Source organism: Pygocentrus nattereri, chromosome 2, assembly GCF_015220715.1.
Source record: "Pygocentrus nattereri isolate fPygNat1 chromosome 2, fPygNat1.pri, whole genome shotgun sequence".
NCBI lineage: Eukaryota > Metazoa > Chordata > Actinopteri > Characiformes > Serrasalmidae > Pygocentrus > Pygocentrus nattereri.
The window spans coordinates 28,822,927-28,847,894 of NC_051212.1; the positions used below are offsets into that span (position 1 = coordinate 28,822,927).

At 38.4% G+C, this 24,968-nt stretch overlaps 1 protein-coding gene across 2 annotated transcripts in view; it reads right to left on the bottom strand.

Moving 5' to 3' along the window:
• The window catches only part of LOC108437087 (inactive ubiquitin carboxyl-terminal hydrolase 53), a 64,767-nt gene that overhangs the window by 17,664 nt on the left and 22,135 nt on the right, over positions 1-24,968 (bottom strand). For both annotated transcript variants that reach the window (XM_017713939.2, XM_037546872.1), the window contains exons 5-13: positions 23,927-24,040; positions 22,613-22,695; positions 22,176-22,275; positions 21,650-21,796; positions 19,263-19,412; positions 14,483-14,651; positions 9,780-9,929; positions 4,842-4,976; positions 240-945 (exon numbers count right to left, since the gene is read on the bottom strand). In XM_017713939.2, coding sequence (XP_017569428.1) covers positions 240-945; positions 4,842-4,976; positions 9,780-9,929; positions 14,483-14,651; positions 19,263-19,412; positions 21,650-21,796; positions 22,176-22,275; positions 22,613-22,695; positions 23,927-24,040 — 1,754 coding nt within the window. The remainder of the gene's footprint in view (positions 1-239; positions 946-4,841; positions 4,977-9,779; positions 9,930-14,482; positions 14,652-19,262; positions 19,413-21,649; positions 21,797-22,175; positions 22,276-22,612; positions 22,696-23,926; positions 24,041-24,968) is intronic.

Sequence of the window (24,968 nt, forward strand, 5' to 3'; positions counted from 1 at the left end):
AGAAATTAAAGAAATGCAATAAATTTAATGAATTATTTAATTAAAAGACTGATTTCCTTAGAACAGTATTTGTTTTTAGACAGATAAGAAGCAGAAAACATCTGATCATGAGATTATCTGCAGAAGTGTGGCAATCAAATGGCCATAACAGTACTGTCCAGTACCTCTGAGGGAAAACAAGTAAACAAACAAAAAATTGCAAGGTAATGAAAAACAATCCACACTGAACCCCCTCTTACCTGGACATGTGTACCTCAGGAATGGGCCGGAGCTCTTTGCTGCCTAAATTCTCCACCACAGGAGAGTCCAAGTTAGTTGAGCCGTTGCTGAGCCTGTCACTGCTCTCATAGCCAGACTCTGTTCGCTGGATCTTCCAGTTATCGTTTCTTACGTTGAGACTGTTAATTGTACCTTTAGTTCTCTCCTTTTCACGGCCTTCTGAGTCCAGGGAGCTCCGGCTACCCAACTCGAGCCGCTGTTCGTCTTCATAAATGGTCATCAAACTTTTTGATTTGCCTTCTTCTCGTCCAGACCAAGCTGCATCGCACTCATAGTGTGTCCTGTCCTGTCTGGGGGTCTGTCGCCGCAGGCCGGGGAGAGGTCGGTCATCATCATTGCTGAGGATGCTGTCTACATTCAGGGCCTCTCTCATAGGCCTCCAGGCCCGGGGGCGGCGGCTGCGCGATGCTCCATTGGGCTGATCTCGTGAATCCTGACTGCTGTCTGTGTCATAACCATTGGAGAGGTCAACCCTCGGAGGGTGGACAGGGACGCGTGGCTGGGAGTGTGATCGTGGCGGGTGTGCTGCACGGCTGTTTGTATAGGTTGGGCGCTCTGCCCGTGTTGGGCCCCTGCCTTGACTGCTGTAGAATCGTGACTCCACATGTTTGAATCCATTCTCAGGAGGAGACAGCGAGCGTGAATAGGTCCTGTCTGAGGCTGCATCTGCAAAAAGAGAAAAGCAAAGTTAAAAAATAAAAACATTTAATGAACTACAAATTGAACAAATGCAAAAAACTGAAAGACAATATAAAAGAAAATACATGAAAATACATGAATACATTAAGGGTATAACTAGCTAGCTAACCACTCTCATGTTAATGTATAGTCTCATATAGCCTAACATATCACATAACCTGCTTCATTATGCTTTGTTATACTGCACTGTTAGTAAATCTGTGACAAAACAGTCTAGATTTGTTACAAAACCAGTTTGAATTTGTCCTTTTCCTCCCTTTGTTATCCAATCCTGCATTTTCTGTCCTATACCTGGTATTTAATCTGTCATTTCTACTTTAGTATAAACATTACAGTTTAAAAATTTGGAATCAGAGTTTTCAATAAACTGATTAAATAAAACTGATGTGGATGCAGACAACTTCACCGACTTTTCAATTGCTTAGTAGGAAACTAGGAAGCTATAAATAATGAAATTTTTGATGCATCTAAACATATCCACCTCTGACAAAGGAAGTATGCTCTTCCAGCTTCAGTGACCCTTACATTGATGAAGGTGGAAGAGTGACTCTTTGGGCTGAACAATGCTGATCTTGGCATTATCCTATAGGCTGATCTGTAGATTCACTGCTGTAAGGCTAATGTGCAATGCTGTGTTGTCACTGTGTGGTTGCCAGGTCCACTGACCTGTCCTGTTCTTTGTGTACAGGACTGCTGTAGAAGGATTTTGGCCAAGGGACCTGGCACAGACCTTTATTATGTCTTCAGACAGAGCAGTAGGATGAGAGCCAACGGATGCTAATGGTCACCTATTCATGACCGAGATATTTATGGGGAGCTTGTGTAAGTCTGGCTCTCTGAGGGTGTGTACATAAAACCAATGTTGCAAAGTCATTATTTCATTTAGAGGAACCAGCAGGTGGGTGTGCATGTCTTCTTTTATTGCTTAAGCTAGGTCACAATAGATTATTTTAAGGATAATTCAAACCCTGAATCTTGTTTAAAATTTCAGTGTAAGCATAGGTGCAGTTTGGTTCTGTAGGCACCATGACCTTACACACAGAGCTCTATTTATGGAAAGAATAGCATGGTAAGAACTTTGTTGCTAAAAGCAGAAAATACTGGATAATATATCAGAGGACAAAAAAAACCAAAGCAACAAACACCAAAATGCAATCTGATTTTGTAAGAAATCTAGTCTGAAATAACAAAAATGGGACATAAGAGCAATGAAAAGCCAGCAATTGTCATATTTGAATTACAATTCAAGATACAGTTTACATTTTTGTGAAAGTTTTACTGAAAAATAAAAGATGGATGTGATTTTTAAATGCAGTAAAACCTTTATCAAGTATGTTCTGTTTTTAACACTCCAAGCATAAAAGAAGAAGACAGAAGATTAAGAAAAATAGACTCATCAATTCATTCAACACATTTTCTTTTTGGCAACGCTACTAAAAGACACACTGGGTATACCTTATTCTACATGGAAAGCTTGTTTAAAGCTTAGTATTTTAAAGAAGAACACCTACTGGACTGGTAGAGGTACAGGCCAGTACTCGATGTTACAGTATTGCTATCAGAAAGGTGGTATCATCTTATTTATTTATTACTAATAAAACAATTCAGCTTGAGTGTAGAGCTTACACTGCTTGAGGACATTAAAGCAAATGTTACAATTTTATGGCTTGCCCTAATGTGCCATGCCAGTGTAAATGAATACAAAGCAATAACACTAACACTTGCACCATGTCTAGAAAGGCCAGCTGCTCAATTAGACAGGACGAGGGAATGCAGTGTTTAACATCAACTTACCCTCAACACTTACCCTAAACTCGAACTTTACTTTGACACTGACCCCTTTAATGACTTCCCCAGATAAGTAATAAGAAAAGCACACAAGTTCCACATTACCAACACACATTACCATTACTATTAACAATTCAGGGCAAAAATAACATTTACTTATCTATGGCTCCATTAGGCTAGTGCCAAAAAGCATACTTTTCCCTTTTATCTCTTTAAAAGAGTCAAAGGTCTCACTGTGTAGCTGATTTGGTGTGTGTAGTTTATAATGCATGGTTTGGCACTTTCACTTGTGTAAATGAAGAGGAACATTGGGACTGGGCTCTCAGCTCACAAAGACACTTCAATGAGGTAGAAAGTAGAGAAGCATTTGAGTAAATGTACTGCAGTGACAGTTATGTGATATGGTGTGTGAGCTAATATTGGCTGGGATGCTGTATCAATCACTAAATATGAACGTATAGGGCTTTCACAGAGGGTAGGTCAGCCATTTACTTTCATTTTGCTGACTATGTTGGAGAATGACTTTAAATCACTTTTAAGTGCATGCGTGAGGGTGAGCATATGTCTGTGTGTGTGTGTACAGACTTGTGTGTTCATGGATTTAATACCCCAGAATGAGGGCAGTTTCAAACTTTGTGTCAGTGCTCATACTAAATTGCAAATGCAGAGCATGTGCCAAATGCCAAATTATGCTTTACACTTAACATTTTCCATAAATTCAGAAAACGCTTTGAAATGTTTTTTTCCCCGTAGACATGACCTTGGCACTGCCAATATCTCTAGGACTTACATGGTAAGCATCTGGCGTAGGATCTGTTTCAGTGGAGATCATGTCGAGTTTTCAACTTAAGAGGAAAATAAGTTACATCTTTCCCAATCATCCCTTTTTAATTCACTCAGTAATGTACCAACACAATGTAATGTATCGAATAGTATCACAGTGTACCATGCTGCATCGCTGTATCGTTTCATGCTGGTTAGTGTGTTTTAGCTTGTGGACAGAAATTGCCAGCGCACTTCAAAGCTGTTTCAAATACTGCACTTCTATAAAATTAAATGCTCTACTAAACTGAAACTGGAAACATCAGCATTAGTGTAAGGCACATTTTCAGACACTACTCATCAAAAAATGATCAATGCCTGTCCCCCATGGCCACATGGAAAAGCTTCGGTTAACATTGTTTTAAAGTAAATGAGTCAGAAAATCAAAGTTTAAAAAACATTAAGAATTGTCACTACTGTATACATCCATCCATCCATCCATTTTCTAAGCTGCTTCTCCGTCAGGGTCGCGGGGGGTGCTGGAGCCTATCCCAGCAGTCATTGGGCGGAAGGCAGGATTACTGTACACATATTTTCTGCAATTAAGTAAACCTAGTGTTTTGATAAAATTATGATTTCATGTGTGTACACTTGCTCAAAGCTGTGACTGCTAGTCATGTACTGGCTAACTTTTTTTAGTTATGCTCAAAATTAGCTGAAGTTTGAGTAGTGCTTTTCCGTTTTTCCACTGTGCCAAAATGGAGTGCAATTTTTTTTTTTTTTTAAGAAACACAATTAAGTTATAAAAATCACTCCAAGTCAGTTAAAGTTCAAAATGTGTTTTTACTTCTGGCTTTGAACCAAGATTTGTTGAAGAATTGAACTGGGTGTTTATCAGGCTTGTATTTAATGTACAGAATATGTGCTGCATCATAAAAGCAGTAAACACATTTCTGTGTATCTAAGTCTGTGTTACAGTCATACGCTGGGTGTGTATTAGGCATTGGGAATGTGGACAGATTACTGGACTGTAGGGCAGGGGCTGTAACGCACGTCAGAGGTAATCCGTGTTTTTGACACTTCTCTCTGACCTCAGGTTACATAAGGACTAGCAGAGCTGCATGTTCCCTCTGTTTTAGAGCTTCTAGAGTGTTGGTGACCACTTTAAACCTCAGTGGTTCTTCCAGTTAAACATTATACTTTACATGTCATTTTCAGTTATTCAGTTGAAATAATGAACTTATCTAAGAAATAGAAAGGAAAACATCTGGATTTTTAGTTTAGTTCAGTATGTCTGCGCTTTTCCATCTTACCTCTGTCTCTCAGTGTTTCTGGCCTGTGCTGTGATCTGTCAGAGTCTTTCTTCATAATATTGATGTTGCGGGCTTCTCTTGCCATCCCTCTGGAGAGCTCTCGGAAGTAACCCTTTGGATCACTACTTATCTTCACTGTAAACAGAAAAATATGTTTCTGTGTGAACTGAATAGCCAAAAAAAGTTTAATTTTAATTTGCTGTATTTAACATATTGGAACAAAACAAAACATAAAATGTAGCCTGGGCAAACATTATGGCACATTTTATATTTTATTATTTTTCAATAAGTTAAACAAACAGAAGTTGTGCACAAAGACTAGTACAAACAAGACATATTTAAGTGTTTTCTCTGCAGAGGATGTGTTATTTTTTTCATTTAGAAAATCAACAAAATGTAATGTTGACCATGGGTGTACAAACTTTTGCATGAGACAGTATTCACTCCGGATTTATTTACTACTTCTTTGAGCAGTCACTGATCTAAGAAACCACAAAAAGCATTCAACAACATCTACAACTCGTGTGAAAACTTGCACTTGAGTCTCCCAAACTTTGCGACATAGAACTGAATTTCAAGCTTGAAACACACCAGTGTCACAAAACTTTGACAAAATGAAATAGGCTCTACGCTTAAACAAATGAGGCACTGTAAACAGCTTACTGTATACTTGTGAGCAACGACATCTCAATCTAGAGGCACCAGCAGCTTGTCTATATAAGTATTCATAAAATGTTAATGTATCCAATTTTAAAATGTCAGTTCTGTTTTATAGCGGCCCCATAAAATCCCTACCCAGTGCCTTTATGCACCTCAGTGTATATTTTACAGTACATTATCGTATGTCTTAAGCCGAACATCACTTGGACGGCAGGAAAAAGTGTGGCTACTGCACTCTTTAAATACACCCTTGAGGCTTCTTGGAGAGCCAGGAGAGACTTAAGTGCAATCGATGTGTGTGATAAGTGTGTGTGCATTGCTGCATTTTGCTGTGTGGGGAGAAAAGCAGTCAAGTGTTGCAGGAGTGAGTTAGACTGAAGCTTCTTTTAGCAACACCCCTCAACACCAAATCGGCACTTTACCACAGAGGAGCAGCAAAGAATGACACAAAATTTTTTTTTCATAATATAATAAATGATAAAAATCGCTATGAAATGTTGAGTTTCATTCCAAAAATCGCATGAATCCAGTAGCAATTTAGGATATATCATGTAATTTTTAAAAAAATACCATAGCAATATTAATGTGTGTAAAGACCAATCCCAACACCAAATCTTGAAAATGGTCTAGAATGTGTTTCGGAATGAATCAGAATGAATTATTATTAACATGCAGTCCCTATACAGAAACTAAGCTGCAGGCTGCTATGAATTAACTGTTTTCCTCATGAAAATCTGCACGTTTACATACATCTGAGCATTCGGCTATGCAGCGGTTTATCCCTGCATATCCCTGTCGAAGTTTTTAAGAGTTTTTCAGCCCAGGCTGCTGTTGAACACAGGTCAGCCAATCAAAATCAGTCAATAAAGAGGTCATTAACATACAGCAGTCTGGAAGGCACAGTCGAAAAACAAACAAACAAACAAACAAACAAACAAACAAACAAACAAACAAACAAACAAACAAACAAACAGTCTTAATCCTAAAGGAAAGAAATTTCAAGGACAGAACAAGTTTGGAAAATGGTCATTTAAAAAGTAATTACGACTGCTTTTGGTAATAAAGCACAAATATGTTCTAAGTGGAATTCAGAGTGGCAAAAAATAAAATACAAGAAAAAATGTAGGATATGGCCCCTTTCAAACTGGAAGTTCCCGAATAGCACAGCGAGAGAAAAAAAAAAATTATATATATATATATATATATATATATATATATATATATATATATATATATATATATATATATATATATATATATATATATATAGATAGACGTGCTTTACTAAAGAATATTATTGCATACCAAAAGTTGGGACAAACAAGTAAAATGCAAATAAAACAGAAAAGGGTGATTTCAAAATTATTTGGATAAAAGCAAAAAAAAAAAATCCACTTTGACCCATTTTCAAACAAAAACAGAAAAAAATGATGTAGACTGTTTTACCTTATCAACATCATAACCCTATTGTAAATATACACTCATTCTAAAATTGATGCCTGAACCTTGTTCAAAAAAGTTGGGACAGGGACAAGTTAAGACTAAGAGCATTATGAAATGTTTAAAAACAAACAAACAGGTGATGGAGCATGAAGGAAATTCATGAAGTAAAGCATAAAACAAACTATTGTGTTTTTGTAACATTTTCAATTTAACGCAGGTAAAACAGAACTTATTACCCACTCCTTTCTGTTATTTATTTGTAATATTAATTTTATTATTTCACATACTGTCATAACTATTTTTGGGATTGGGTTTGTATAAAATCCAGAGCCAACCCTCAAATATATTCCTGACTTAAATGTATTACCCTACTCATTATGCTGTAAGAATATATATATATATATATATATATATATATATATATATATATATATATATATATATATATATATATATATATATATATATATGTGTGTGTGTGTGTGTGTGTGTGTGTATGTATATGTATGTGGGTGTGTGTGTGTGTGTGTGACTAATAAATAAATAAATAAATAAATAAATAAATACACTTTATATATGTTCTTCGTCATAATCAAATGCTTGAGATGGCACAGCCTCAGTATGTTTAGAAAAGCGACAATTACATTACATGCAAAGTTAGGGGACGGAAAAAAAAGGAAAGAAAAACTAAAAAACCCACCACAAAATGCAGTTTGTTGTTCGGCTAATTTCTTGATTTAAATTTTGCAGGAAATCTAAAGAGCATGCATATATGCACAGTCCCTGTTTTTTACACAGCCAAGCTTTACTAGTTTTATACTTCTGAGCCAGAATAAATACCCTCAACTGCTTGCGGACAGAAAATACATTACAAAGTTTAGCTGAAAGCTTTTGCTCTAGAAACACTAGCAATAACAGCGAAGGCATTAAGCTATTATGGGTGGTAATAAGAATGGAATGCAAACTAATAAAATAAGAACCTATGCTTCTCCCCTGCAGGTCTCTCTGTTTTTGTAGACCTTTGAAGAAACTACTATATTACAAAATAAGACAATGAATATCCACTAGAGGGGCACCACTAAACCTTTCAAGGACTACATTACACTTTAAAGGGACCCAAAGCTATAATGGATGAAACTTTGTAAATTATAAAATACAAGGGGCACCTGTTCTGCCCAATCCTCCTTCTACCTGAGATTAACTAAGGTCACTTAATGCCCACTATCTACAAGAATATAGACACTACATTTGACAGATGTCATCAAGCTCTAGCAAGCCATATATACATATTTTGGTGCTGCTACTCTCTGTACAGATACTGGATGCAAATATTTAAACTGTTAACAGAGGTAACTTTATTTGTTTGTTGTTTAATTGCTCTATTGTTACCTGTGTTACTTTTTGCACTTATAATAAGGTTTGCTACTTGGACTATTTTCTTTTAAATCACATTTTGTTTCAGTGTATGTCCAGGCTGTTTATTCAGTATTGTATTCTTGCTATTGCCTTTTTTAATGACATCAAAATTTAAAAAGCAGAGTTAGGGGAAAAAACTGCCCACAATTTGCATTATGAGGTTATTTATTTAATTACAGATGATAAAAATGTAATTACCGATGATAAATACAGAAACCAGCATTAGTAAATCCATGTTGACTAGTATTGAAATTAAAACAGTACAAAAACAAGATTTTTCCCCCCTTATCAGTTTTACTGTGTTTTGTAATTAAATTGATGCTTGTAAGACATTCCAAAAGGTTGGGATATGAGCAATTTAAGACTGTGTTCAAAAACATCTTAAACAAATGATGCAACCATGGTTGGGTATAAAAGAAGAATCCAGAAAAGGCCTAGTCCTTTAAAAGCAAGAATGGGTCGAGGCTCACCCCAAAAAAAGAAAGGCATCAGCAAATAATCCCACAGTTTAAGAACAACTTTCTTCAATAATTACAAGGATTTGAGGTATTTCACCCTCTACAGCACATCATCAAAATAAGAATAATAAGGGAATCTGGACAAATCCAAACACTAAACGCATGAAAGCCTGTAACCTTCAATCTCTCAGAATGTACTGATAACTTATCTGACATGCACCACCATGTGGGCTCAGGAATTCTTTGACAAAACGCTGTCAAACCTAAATATGCTGCTGTATCCACAAATGCAGGTTTGGATTATACTATGCCGGTGGAAGCTTTGTCAACAACATCCATAACCACAAGTGACTTCTCAGGGTTTGAGCTCATCTGAAATGGAATGAGACACAGTGGAAATGTGTATTGTGGTCTGCGAGTCAGCCTTACAGATTATGTACTAAAATAACGGACAGTGTTTTCTCTAGGGTAGAAAAGGACCGGCAAGATTGTTAACATCAAAAAGTGCAAAAGCCACATTCTGTTAAGGTTGGGTGTGTGATGGTCTGAGATAATGAAAAACTTGTATATCAGAAGAATGCCCCAAAAATAATGCTTTCAAAACTATCAACCGGTGTCATCAGTCTCCAAATGATTATCTAGAGTAATGCAACACACTGGTAAACATGCCCTAGGATCGTTATCACAAATTTTTATGTTACAACTAATTGTCAGGTAAATAATTGCTGTTAACAATTTGTCTTTTTTTCGTTCATCATTTGCAAAAGTCTTAAATGGTCAACTTAGTCTACTTTCCTACATATATTTACTCAAACAAATGAACACCTTCAGACAGAATTTACTTTCCAATGCTTTCCATTTTGTTTTTCCCCCAACTTTTTTGGACTTTAGAATTGTATAAAAATTATTTTGTCTTAGTTCTGTGTTTCAGGGGTTTTGTTTTGAGTGTTTCGTCTCATACCTGGCCCTCTGCCACCGCTGGTCTGGTTGCTGCCACGGCTGAATGCAGACAGGGGCTGGCTCTTCTGCTTTAAAGTGGCATGACCCGACAATAGTGCAGCGAGGTTCTCTCGGGTCAATTCCAGCTTCTTACTGCCCGGCTGTGGAGTGCCTGTGAGTGTGTGTGAGTGTGTGTGAGTGAATGAGGGAAAGAGGCATGGAGAGAGAATAAATAAAACAACTATGTTGGACTGACTACACTGTTGTGCAAAAATATTCACAAATGATGCAACACTAGCTAACAGCGCTGTCATGTGACAGTCTACCACCAAACAAGTCAGCAGTCAGGGTGTGTGAGGTCAACAAATGGCTAAACTCCCAGTGAGAGCACTAAGAATACTAGCACACATTACTTCCAAATGACTGAAAGCACTACTCTCAAAGCACAATCCATCAGCTTTTAGAGCTGCCCCTGTCCAGGCTATTTTTTTTTGCACAGTGTTGTCAGTGTCGTCAAAAAGCTTTCCAAATGTTTTCACAGGAACAGAAGAAAAACTAGTCATCATATTGGGAAGTCTATCTACAGGATATGCACAACTTGTTTGGCTCTCAAAAGTGTTGCTTTGGCTCTCAAAAGTATTCCTTTACTTCCTGTTGTACATTGAAATCTATGAGTTTGAACACTGAATTAGATTACATGACACTAGATTACATGTGGCACCAGATGAGAGCCATCAAAGTGGCAAATGAACTGACTGTCCTGGTTCTAAAATTAGAATACTGTAGTCAATTTGCTGATCAATACAAACATTAGCTCAGATTCACAGTATCGTTGCTGTCCTCTTAAACACCAGATGGCCCTACCTCTGATCAGCCACCTACACAGGGTGCTACATTAGTTAATTTGTCCTTCTAAACTCTACACCTCCTGCAGTTTATCAAAGAGAGCTAAAGAGCATGAACGTCAGCACCAAATGGCACATTTGAAACAGCACTAATGAAGAGAAGCTATTTCTATCTCAGACCAACTTAGTTCACAGGGCAGAATTTTCTTCAAAGAATGTCACCAAGCTATTGGGTAGCTGGGGTCAAGCTAGGACATTAAGCTTAAAATATTCTCTTTCTTTAGATGACTTGCAGGACTGCATCTTTCAATTTCCAGATGGTGAAGGCAAACTAAAGTTTTTTTTTCTTTTATTTAATACTAACACTACAATCATTATAAGACTCCTAATCTATTCATCTTTTAATCTATTAATAGTGGTGTAAATCTTTGACATCTCAATGACTCCAATCAATTATTTAGGCTACCTCCAAAACAGAGTAGCACAACAAACACATTCCCACGTTTTGATAAATTGATATTTGAGTATCCGCAAGAATCAATGAATGGATATTTGGTTAAACTCAGGTAAGGAAAATATGGCCAATATAAGTACTTGGGCCTAAATTAATGTACAGCTGGAGATTCATTCTTTTAGGTGATAGCTCTGATGGTCAGTAGCTAAAGAAAAATCAGTAGTGCAAAAGCTTCGTAGTATGCAGAACAACACATTTTAAAAACGTTTTTCTCATAAAAAAAATAAAAAGAAAAAAGGAAAATCTACAGTTCTCGTGTTGGCCATGTAATTAAGGACTTCAGGTACAGCACTGGGTGCTGATGAGGACTCGTCATCTAATATGAGATATCTTCTTTTCAGTGAACAATGTGCCAACATGCTAGTTTGTCAGAGAAATTATATTTCTATTGTTTCTGGACCTAGCTAACATCTGCTAGAGTAGTTAGCCTAGTCAGCAATAAAGCTGTGCTACATCTGCCTTCTCAAACACGTCCTTAATAACACATCCTTGGCAACATGCTCAGGCACTCATGTTTTAGAGTGGCACACTGTAATATACACATGAATGTGGCATTTCGTTGAACTTTTTCTCCAACTTCTCATAAAACAGAATGAATGCCCACCTAATTTCAGTATTAGAATACTGACATCTTAAAAGGTTAACAGGTTACGCATTCACATCTCTACCCAATAAGGGCTTGTTAAGCGGCTGGTCATTGGGATTACATGTTTTAGAGCAGAAAAGTACTAAAATGTGTAGGACAGGAAGTACTCCATGACCAGGTCCAGGAGTCACATCTTTAGAAGGTGATTCAACACATGATGACAGCTCAGATTTAGTCACAATTTTATCTGATTTAATTATTTGGGTAAGAATCTGAATTATTTTTTAAAATGTATTGAATAAATATACAAATAGGTTGAAAATAGCAGGGCTCCAAAATCTACACTACTCACAAAAAGTTAGGGATATTTGGCTTTCGGGTGAAATTTCAGGATGAACCTAAAATGCGAACTGTTCAATGTTTCAGTACTTTTTGCACAACCTGCTGTTCTCTAACAAGGAGCTTAACGGCAAGGTGGTGGTGGTGTTAGTGTGGGCAGGTGTGTCTAGTCAATACAGAACTGCCTTACACTTTGTGAATGGTACAGTGACAAGCCCATACTACAACCCCAATTCCAATGAAGTTGGGACGTTGTGTAAAACAAATAAAAACAGAATATGATAATCTGCAAATCCTTTTCAACCTATATTCAATTGAATACACTACAAAGACAAGATATTTAATATTCAAACGGATAAAATTTATTGTTTTTTGCAAATATTCACCCATTTTAAATTTGATGCCTGCAACACGTTCCAAAGAAGTTGGGACAGGGGCAACAAAAGACTGGGAAAGTTGAGGAATGCTCAAAAAAAACACCTGTTTGGAACATTCCACAGGTGAACAGGTTAATTGGAAACAGGTGAGTGTCATGATTGGGTATAAAGGGAGCATCCCTGAAAGGCTCAGTCGTTCACAAGCAAGGATGGGGCGAGGTTCACTACTTTGTGAACAACTGCGTGAGCAAATAGTCCAACAGTTTAAGAACAACGTTTCTCAACATGTAATTGGAAGGAATTTAGGGATTTCATCATCTACAGTCCATAATATCATTAAAAGATTCAGAGAATCTGGAGAAATCTCTGAAAGTAAGCGGCAAGGCAGAAAACCAACATTGAATGCCTGTGACCTTCGATCCCTCAGGCGTCACTGCATTAAAAACCGACATCATTCTGTAACGGATATTACCACATGGGCTCAGGAACACTTCAGAAAACCACTGTCAGTGAACACAGTTCGTCGCTCCATCTACAAGTGCAAGTTAAAACTCTGCCATGCAAAGCGAAAGCCATATATCAACAACACCCAGAAACGCCGCCGGCTTCTCTGGGCCCGAGCTCATCTCAGATGGACTGACAGTCATTGGAAAAGTGTCCTGTGGTCTGATGAGTCCACATTTCAGATTGTTTTTGGAAATCATGGACGTCGTGTCCTCCGGGCCAAAGAGGTAAAGGACTGTCCGGATTGTTATCAGCGCAAAGTTCAAAAGCCAGCATCTCTGATGGTCTAGGGGTGTGTTAATTCCCATGGCATGGGTATCTTGCACATCTGTGATGGCACCATTAATGCTGAAAGGTACATACAGGTTTTGGAGCAACATATGCTGCCATCCAAGCAACGTCTTTTTCAGGGACGTCCTGCTTATTTCAGCAAGACAATGCCAAGCCACATTCTGCACGTGTTACAACAGCGTGGCTTCATAGTAAAAGAGTGCGGGTACTAGACTGGCCTGCCTGCAGTGCAGACCTGTCTCCCATTGAAAATGTGTGGCACATTATGAAGTGCAAAATACGAGAACGGAGACCCCGGACTGTTGAGCAACTGAAGTTGTACATCAAGCAAGAATTGGAAAGAATTCTACCTACAAAGCTTCAACAATTAGTGTCCTCAGTTCCCAAACGCTTATTGAGTGTTGTTAAAAGGAAAGGTGATGTAACACAGTGGTAAAAATGCCCCTGTCCCAACTTCTTTGGAACATGTTGCAGGCACCAAATTCAACATGAGTGAATATTTGCAAAAAACAAAGTTTATCCGTTTAAACATTAAATATCTTGTCTTTGTAGTGTATTCAATTGAATATAGGTTGAAAAGGATTTGCAAATCATCGTATTCTGTTTTCATTTATGTTTTACACAACGTCCCAACTTCATTGGAATTGGGTTTGTACTTAATAACATCATTAATCCAGTCATTGTGCCTCTGCATGAACAACACGGGCCTCATTTCATCTTAATGGACAACAATGGTCCAAGCTCATTGAGGTCGCAACATTAGGGAACGGCTGCTGGAGACTGGGGTACCTCAAATGGAGTGGCCTGCACTTTCTCTAGACCTGAATCCCATAGAAAACCTATGGGATCAGTGGAGTCACTGTGTAGAGGCTCAAATCTCTGTACCCCAGAACCTCAATGACCTGAGGGCCACCCTTCAAGAAAAGTGGGATGTCATGTCTCAGCAGACAATGAGTTGAATTGTGAACAGCATGAGACGACATTGTCAAGCTGTAATTGATGCTCAAGGGGCACATCACAAGTTATTGAGACATTGACATTTTTTGTTGGGGTATTCCCACCACTGTTTGCTTTTGTTCCAATAAATTGTTTGAAATGAGGAAATCATCATTGCATGCTTCTACTTAAACGCCCTACATTCATGATATTATATCACTGTAGCGTGAACTTTTTACGTTTTCCATAAATTTCACCCAAAAGCCAAATACCCCTAACTTTTTGTGAGTAGTGTATGCAGTTGAATCACCATTGTCTGATCTTATATCGCACCTGGGACGTCACCATTGACAGGGCTCTTGTGATTGTTAGTAGTGTTTGTAGATAGAGAGGCGTCGTTTACGGACACTGCACTGCCCTCAGGGTTGGAGTAGAACAGCAGGAGAGGCTGGAAGTGTCCTCGGATACATTTAGTAACCACATCCTTCCACCTAGTGCCCACCTATACGAACACACAAATGCAAGAATTTAATAACCATATTCTTCCACTGAAATTCACCAAACACTCTGCCTCCCTACATACAAATGAATGAGAATTACAGAGAGAGTAAACAATTATTCACACATTTAGTTAGGTCAGTTAATGCACTTCCAGTGCATACATCCACTTCGGTTCCATGATGATGTACTTATGAATTTTAAGAAGTATGTATTTATTGACACAGACACACACACACACAAACACACAGGCCACTTTATTAGGTACACCTTGCTAGTAAAAGGTTGGACCCCCTTTTGCCTTCAGAACTGCCTTAATTCTTTGTGGCACACTTTCAACAATAATTTTGGTCCATATTGACATGATGGCATCACGCAGTTGCTGCAGATTTGTCAGCTGCACATCTATGATGCAAATCTCCTGTTCCACCACATCCCAAAGGTGCTTTATTCGATTGAGATCTGGTGACTGTAGAGGCCATTGGAGTACACTGAACTCATTGTCATGTTCAAGAAACCAGTTTGAGATGATATGAGCTTTGTGACATGGTGCATTATCCTGTTGGAAGTAGCCATCAGAAGATGGATACAGTGGTCATAAAGGGATGGACATGGTCAGCAACCATACTCAGGTAGGCTGTGGCATTTAAACGGTGCTCAATTGATACTAAGGGGCGCAGAGTGTGCCAAGAAAATCCCCCACACCATTACACCACCACCAGCAGCCTGAACTGTTGATACAACGCAGGATGGATCCATGCTTTCATGTTGTTTACACCAAATTCTGACCCTACCATCTGAATGTCACAGCTGAAATTGAGACTAATCAGACCAGGCAACATTTTTTCCATCTTTTGTCCAACTGTCCAATATCGGTGAGCCTGTGCGAACTGTAGTCTCAGTTTCCTGTTCTTAACTGACAGGAGGGGCACCCAGTGTGGTCTTCTGCTGCTGTAGCCCATCTTCTTCAAGGTTTGACGTGTAGTGCATTCAGAGATGGTATTCTGCATTCCTTGGTTGTAACAACTGAGTTACATATTTGTTTTACCTTTCTATCTATATGTTGCCTTTCCATCATCTCAAATCAGTCTGACGATTCTCCTCTGACCTCTCATATCAACAATGCTTTTTCATCCATATAACTGCTGCTCACTGGATATTTTCCCTTTTCGGACCATTCTCTGTAAACCCTAGAGATGGTTGTGTGTGAAAATCCCAGTAGATCAGCAGTTTCTGAAATACTCAGACCAGCCGGTCTGGCACCAACAACCATGCCACATTCAAAGTGAGTTAAATCACCTTCCTTCCCAATTCTGATGCTCCGTCTGCACTTCAGCAAATTGTCTTGACCACCTCTACATGCCTAAATGCACTGAGTTGTAGCCATGTGATTGTATATATATATATATATATATATATATATATATATATATATATATATATATATATATATATATATATATATATATATTTTTTTTTTTTTTTATTTAGAAGTGCACCATGTATTCATCACAGGGTACTCAGCTAATAAGGTAGGAAAGAGGACAGCAAATCACTTGAAAAGAGTTGCATTAGGACCTAAAAGCAGCTGAGACAAGAGTTACACAAAGAACAACAAGCAATGGGTGTAAGAAAAGAATCAGTCAGTGTCTGAGAGAATCTTCAAGCCATGAGAAGCAGTGCTACACTGTTATTCTCTCTTTGACTTACAGTAAAGTTTATTTTTATAGAGATAAATGCATGGATGGCTTGGGATGGTTAAAGGAAGTATTTAAGTGAGTTAATGAGTGTGTGTGCATGTGTGTATCAGGGACACACCACAACAGGCAACTCCAGGCAAACAGATGGAACCTTGCTCCTTAATTAACACAATGGGAATAAAACGTGTGTGCACACGTGTGTGCATTTCTGCGTGTGAGATGGAGTGAGAGAGAAGCAGTGTGAGAGGAAGTGAGATAAGCAGGAATGAGAAGGAGTGATCTAGGTCTAAAAAAGCTCACTATAATGTACACACATACAATGGATCTGGATTCTTTTAAAGATAAAAGGCACATTTGTGTATTCATAAGATGTAAAAGATGTAGTTATGCCTCTATAGTGTCTGTACATGACACAGGCCTAAACATTTCTGTAAAATAACACCGCAATAGATCATCATGTAAACTCTGCAGGCAATGTAGAACTACACTTATATCATTAGTAAGTGTTGGGAGAAGTTCTTGAAATACACAATTCCAATCACAATTCTTTCTCATGATATGTTAATAAATATAGAACAGTGAGTTTTCCCATTTGTTAGGATTTATTAGAATTTTTTTTAGAAAAAATATTACTTTATGTCTTCTGGAAGCCCTATAATACATCACAGACTGTGATTACAAGCAGTAGCTTGAGCAAAGCGTTTCAGTCAGGTAAAGTCAGTAAGAAGGCAAAATATATGTTATGTCTGTTACAAGCTTTAACATGGAATGTCTTTCACAAGCTTCAAATGTCCATGTCTAATGTAGAACAAATGTTAATGTGAATGAACGTTAGCTTGGGGCTAAGATACTATTAGAATTCCATGGGGGCACTAGCAGAATTTAGCATTATTGTAGAAGTGTTTTTTCCTTTTTCTCGTTTGTTCGAGTTTTGATATTTTTGACCTGAACTGAAGAATTAGCTCTAATAGTCAAGATTCATTAGTGGAAAATATAAATATGAAATAGAAAGAAAGGCTGAGGCAGAGGAGAAAAAAAAAAAAAGATTTAAAACCACTTAAACACATAACAGCTCACTATTCATTTAAGTCAGAGACTGAATGCTCTGTTCACTATTCACTATAGCTGTAAGAGTGTGTGTAAGAGACTAACTGTGTGTGTGTGAGAGTAAGTGAATGAGTCAGTGTGAGAGAGAGAGAGCGCGAGAGTGAGCAAGCGAGAAAGAGAGAAAAGAGATGAAGAGAGAGAGAGAGCGAGAGAGTGAGCAAGCGAGAAGGAGAGAAAAGAGATGAAGAGAGAGAGAGCGCGAGAGTGAGCAAGCGAGAAAGAGAGAAAAGAGATGAAGAGAGAGAGAGCGAGAGAGTGAGCAAGCGAGAAAGAGAGAAAAGAGATGAAAGAGAGAGAGCGAGAGTGAGCAAGCAAGAGAGCAAGAGCAAACGAGAGAGAGTGAGCGAGAGAGAGCGCAAGAGCAAACGAGAGAGCGAGAGAGAGCGCGCAAGCGCAAACGAGAGAGCGCGCAAGAGCAAACGAGAGAGCGAGAGAGAGCGCGCAAGCGCAAACGAGAGAGAGAGAGAGAGAGAGAGAGAGAGAGAGAGAGAGAGAGAGAGAGAGAGAGAGAGAGAGAGAGAGAGAGAGAGAGAGAGAGAGAGATAATCCATCTTGGTGGGGGCGACGGGCACCTCCAGCCCTGTGAGAGCTGAAATGCACACACAGCACTGCACTGCTGATGGATTGATAAAGGGCTACAGAGCTTGGCATCAAACACTGCACTGCATTTCAGCCACAGCCAGCCGCATGCACGCACGCACCACCACATACACACAAATGCATTACAACACATTACAATATACACACTGATTTCTGTATGCTCATTTTTTGTTTTCTGGAGTAAAGCTGTGACAATGAAGAGAATCAACACAACCAACAGAGAATTGGCTGTGTGCAATTTGCACAAATTTACTGTAAATTTACATGAGTTTTTACTAGTGCGAATACGAATAAATAGCCAGGTGTGCAGAGCAACAAGATGAAGCTGTGCTCTTTGTTAAAATTGTAGGATGTACAGCACATACAGTACTATGCAAAAGTTAGAGCCCAGCTTTTATTCATTAATTATAGTTCAAGCTATTCACTTTTCAGCCCCAGGGGGAAAAAAAACAAAATGTATATTTAACAAAAAATAATCCACAACTAATATAATCTCATTTTTTAAATATGTAGTGTGTCCATCCTTTGCCTTTACTACCCTTTCATTCTTTGCAGGAAACTTGCTTTCAGCTTTTCAGAGAAATCTACAGGGATATCCTTCCACACCTCAGAAAGGTCTTAGAATTTGGATAAAGTTGGTTGCATGCTCTGCTTCTATTGAGGTTTGGGATCTGTAATAGCCACTCCATTGTTCTGAGAAACCAGCAGCGTTTTTGTTTTATAAATACGTCCCGATCTTCTTAGCAGTGTGCAATGGGTTGTTATCTAGCTGTAGAATTAATTACATCCAGGGCAAACTGTTTACTGGGGGTTCTGTGTGATGTATTAACATAGTTTGTAGTTAGTATTTATGATGCCTTCAATCAAAAACAAAATCATCATGTCCTGACATTGCTGTACATGTCTAAGCATGCACTGATCCACCACGATGGACTTCTGTAGACGTAATTTAAAAGAGTCACAGCTTCACCAACATGCTTTTACAGCATACTCATTAGTCCATATAACCTTACTCCACATCTCAAACAAAAGTACAGTGTCTGACTTTTGCAAAGATCTTTATTTGTATGTATAAATGTGTGAGTAGATCAATGTTTTTAAATGTACTTAATGTGATTTTTTAAAATTACAAGTAGAATATGTGGGTGTTTCGCTTTTGTTAATAATAAATGGAAAAAAAAAATTGTGTGTGTGTGTGGACCACCTACCTCTTTGACTGTGGCATCATCAAAAAAGACCCATTTGGAAGACTTTGTGTGGAAGGCGAAGGAACAATAGTGTCTACTGGAATAGCAAATCATTCCAACCAACTGCAGGTCACTCTTCTTGGCATGTTCATCTGTGACACGGTAGAAGAGCTAGACAGAGAGAAAAAGAAGCGTGTATGTTAGTATGTTCATTTTAAGCTTTGACTTTTATGGACCAAAGTGAATGCTTAGATCTAACAGTCATGGCTTGCCACTGTAGAATACTATGAGCTTATTTTTCTCCCGCATGCACTAGTTTTTGGCAGGAAATCTTTCTTCATTGCGTCATCTTCTATAGGAAAAAAGGTGTTTGCGCAGCGCCAGGGTCACTTTCTCCTCAACCTCCCCTTTTTGAATTGCTGGTTTTCTTCTAAAGCATCTGAAACAATGGTGCACAGCGCAGGAGGGGAACTATTTTCCTGTATATCCTCCACCATCACATGAAGAGCTGAGGCATGAATTAAGGCCTTTGTAGTGACTCGTGGGCTTCCGGTGACACTAATCCACTACTGGAGTGTGTTCAGATTCAGAGAAGGGGGCGTTAGGAAGAATGCATGCTTTCTTGCCGTTAGGGTAAAGTGTTTTGAGTACAGCACTTTGGCTTTGGACTGCAGAGGATACAAGAACATGTGCATAAGCTCTTAAAACCTAGATACAATACCAAGCTCCAGAGCTATACTCTACTACAGGGAAAAATAAGTACACCAGATGACCAGAAGTCTGGTTTTTAGTGCCAGCCAACTACACCACTGATGCAGTTACACAATCTGAGCCTTATAAAGGGGATATGGAGTTCAATTCTCACATATGCTCTGCAGCACCAAAATAAAAACGGCTCTCTGTCCAGTTTCAGCTCTAGCCCCACAAACACAAACAAACTACTAAACAAACAAATACCTCTGTGATATTAGAGAAGATCTGGTTACAAACGTTCAATTGTAAAAGGCATGTTGTTCCTGGATCTAATTGGTTTTAAAGAAAAGTACAAGATTGAAATCATTAGCTTTCTAGTACACTGCTGTTGCAGATTCTCAAAAGCCATTTACCTTCAGTAATACAACCCCAATTCCAATGAAGTTGGGACGTTGTGTAAAACATAAATAAAAACAGAATATGATGATTTGCAAATCCTTTTCAACCTATATTCAATTGAATACACTACAAAGACAAGATATTTAATGTTCAAACGAATAAACTTTCTCGTTTTTAGCAAATATTCATTTTGAATTTGATGCCTGCAATATGTTCCAAAGAAGTCTGGACAGGGGCAACAAAAGACTGGGAAAGTTGAGGAATGCTCAAAAAAACACCTGTTTGGAACATTCCACAGGTGAACAGGTTAACTGGAAACAGGTGAGTGTCATGATTGGGTATAAAGGGAGCATCCCTGAAAGGCTCAGTCGTTCACAAGCAAGGATGGGGCGAGGTTCACCACTTTGTGAACAACAGTTTAAGAACAATGTTTCTCAACGTGCAATTGCAAGGAATTTAGGAATTTCATCATCTACAGTCCATAATATCATTAAAAGATTCAGAGAATCTGGAGAAATCTCTGCAAGTAAGTGGCAAGGCAGAAAACCAACATTGAAAAGGACTGTCCGGATTGTTATCAGCACAAGCAACGCTTGCAACCAAGCAATGTCTTTTTCAGGGACGTCCTGCTTATTTCAGCAAGACAATGCCAAGCCACATTCTGCACGTGTTACAACAGCGTGGCTTCATAGTAAAAGAGTGTGGGTACTAGACTGGCCTGCCTGCAGTCCAGACCTGTCTCCCATTGAAAATGTGTGGCGCATTATGAAGCTCAAAATACAACAACGGAGACCCCGGACTGTTGAGCAACTGAAGTTGTACATCAAGCAAGAATGGGAAAGAATTTCACTTACGAATCTTCAACAATTAGTGTCCTCAACCCCAAACGCTTATTAAGTGTTGTTAAAAGGAAAGGTGATGTAATACGGAGGTAAATATGCCCCTGTTCCAACTTCTTTAGAATGTGTTGCAGGCATCAAATTCAAAATGAGTGAATTTGAACATTAAATATCTTGTCTTTGTAGTGTGTTCAATTGAATATAGGTTGAAAAGGATTTGCAAATCATCATATTCTGTTTTTATTCATGTTATACACAACATCCGAACTTCATTGGAATTGGGGTTGTATATCTGATATTCACACAAGTCATTCTGCGAATATCAGGAGCTCTTTACACCAAAACAACAAGTTACAATAAGAGTAAAGCACCCATGCATGTCCTAAATAAGTGGGTTTATTGAAATTCGAGCTTTTCTTTGGTCATTTGAATTCAATATTTCTCTTTAAATTTATTTGCAGCTTGACCACTGCTTACCCCTGAAAGGCTGAGGTTTGGCCCCAGTGACCTGATGACATCCTCCGTCAGGTCTGACTGCTCAGAGTCCCACACAAAACCAATAGTGACGATCTCAGGAGAGTTCATCAGCACACGTCGAATCTTGATCCTCTGACCACAGTTACTCTATCAGAGGGGACACACATTTGTTACTTACTGTAGAAGTTCATTATCTGTGCCAATAAAGATTAATATAATAATTTAGAATCAGAAAAACACAGGACAGATCTACAATCACAACATAAAGAATACGTTTAAGATTTGCAATATTACTATAGAAAATGCAGTTGTACATGTCTAACAAATTTAGTTTCCTGACAGCATAAATCAATTTTATGTATTATCAGTAAAGTGAAATAACAAGCCTACACAGATAAAGTATTAAACTCTTTAATTAATTCAGCAAAGCAGTTTTTGATGTTAGGAGACATGGAGCCACGAAAAACCTTCATCTACATTTTCATTTCTGTGCTCAAGAAAGTACTGCACATTAGGGGGCACCTACTGGGCAGTTGCGCAGGTCTCCAATGGTGCTGGCTGCCTGCAGCAGCTCCCCAAACATGTCAGAGCGCAGCCTTTCATCTCTCCTCTCAAAGAACTGTTGGCTGAGGAGCAGAGAAAAGAAGAAAGCACAAGTGAGTGTGGAGAAACAACCAAGGGAAAGGTTGACCAGTGATCAAGCCAGGAAGCAAGACAGCTTTAAATACTGAACCATAAATTAGGATATTTTCTCAAAAAAAACACTACACGTGCCTTCAAGAGTACAAATGAAATGAAATTTGAAATTCATTTTCCAAAAAAAGAAACCAACAACAAATGTATGTCTTGAATTGTTATGCAACAAAAGCTAAGTGGAGACTTCTGAGCAAAAATAGCAAATAACACTCAAAACAGAACCCATGTAGCACAGCATGTGTTATGTAGAGGGAAAATTCAGCTTACCAGAGGGCTGTGGTAGAAACATAATGCACTAACTCGGTGAAGGGCAGAGGGTCAGACGAGGCCCCACAGCTTCGACATACACACTGCAGAAAAAACACACACATGCAAACTCAGCTAGGTGCCACCTGGCAACTGCTAAACACTAATTACCTCTGCCAGTATGTCATTATAGGAGGGGGCTTACAGGCTTAAGAATGGTTAAAAAGGTTTGTTTCTTTGTCACTTTGACTATAAATGTACAGTTGTATGTAAATGTCTGAACGCATCCTTTACAGGCAACATGGCATTTTCTACTATTTTCACTGCATAATTTTTTATAAATTTGCTTACTTACTTTTACTTATAAAATCAACAAAAACATATCGCCCAGGGCATCAAAACTTTTGCATACAACTAAGCAGAATATAAAACCTGCAAAACACTTTCACTACCAATGCATCCACACTCAACAACACACAGAGAGAAACAAACAGATGTTGCTAGAAATTAACTAGAAGCAATCAGTCCCTAAAAAATGAGTTGATTTAAATATTTGTATTCTCTACCTAAGCCACACACTGACTGAAACTCACCCAAAGGGTACAGTAACCTATTCCCTACTACATATCTTGTGTGAAATGCACATAGGGGAGAGCAAGGTACAATCTAAAATAACCTAATACTTCTTATACAAGCAACCTTCATATCTCTGCTACAACTCAAAATGTAACCTTGGTTTCCAGCACCTACATTTGTTCAGCCAAACATGGCAGAATTGTAAGTACTACAACTTGCAATAAGCAGGGTTAATTATAACACACTGAGGGGCCTGTTATAACAGTGTCTAAAAAGTCTGGTTAATAGGTGCAAATACAATTAATTCAATACAATTTTAAGTTGTTTAAAACAGACAAGTTTCCCAAACTAAATACATATATGTATATGGGAGGATATGGACTTATGCTTAGTTGTATGCTTAGGGATGGCTAGTTGTAACAGTCAGTTTAAACTAACCACGCCATGCGGAGGACGCACTTTAGCCTGGCCATCTTTCACTGTGAATTACTTACATGCTTCAAAATAATGCAATATTACAGGCACCAAGAGAGTAATGAAATTAATACAGGAGTGAATTCTGAGAGCGTTCTCTGAGAGGTTCTATTGCTGCATGACTTTGAAGATAATGTTGCTATGAGAACAGGACAAAGAGACCAGAAGCATGTTTTACTGTTTACTGTACATGTTTATCATGACATCAATTATTCACATTACATTTAACCTAATGCTTGAGTCCCACTTTCTTTGTATGTGCAAGTAAGCAAAAGGAAAAAAAACCTGTTCATAAAGTGTCATGGCAAACTTCTGGTGTGTGATACAGGACTGAGATGTACAGGAATCCGCTTCAGCGTCAGGAACAATATGAAGGTGAATCCTCTGCAGAATGTTCTCCTTAGGAACATAACAAAATATCATACATAATGGTCAATATTAATAATTACTGAGTTAAAAGTGAACTTATTTGCCTAAACATAACTTCATTAGGGTATGAAATTATCTTAACTGGGTACCTACAGTACAGACCCTGTGGTTTCCAATCTTATCCGCAAAGGGCCGGTGTGCCTGCAGGCTTTGATTCCAGCAAAGCACGAGATCACATGATCAATTGGTGGACTGAAACCAGTTAATTAAAGAAGTGAAGTCAGGTGTGGTCCTACTTGTTTGGAAAGAAAACCTGCAGGCACACCAGGCCTTTGTGGGTAAGATTGGACAACACTAGTATATACATTGATGTTTCCCACACCCAACTATGGAGTAATACAGATGTTGTGGAAACACACACCAAACTGTGAAGTGTTGTGACACCATGGGACTACATAGAAAAAAATATCAAGACCTACCACACTGGATAACACATTTATTTTGGTTGGTACAGTGCCACCTGAGCTTTAATTGAATGTACAATAAGCTCAAGTAAGCTTCCCCAAGTCCATTATCTACTCAAACACACCCTTTGCTGGAATCACAGCCTCGAGAACACAACAGTTTGTCTTTGCAACAGAGATATTAACAGAACTTTTCTTTTAGTGATGATTTGCCACCAGTTAGCTGTAGAATACTCACAATAGTGCATTTTCTACCTGCAGCCATAAGAACATCAGCCTTTAACAATGACTTACTTGTTTATTGGCTAGGCTGCTTCCCATCTAAACCCTGATAGAGAGAGAGACTTCATTGACTTGTCTCACAGCAGCACCATAAATGGATCTTTACAGAGATAATGACTTACTCTTCATAGTCTTGCTGCGCTAAACAGAAAATGATTACAGGTCCCTGTGCTAAGTAGGTTTACTGCAATTATGCTGCCTAAGAAAAATCC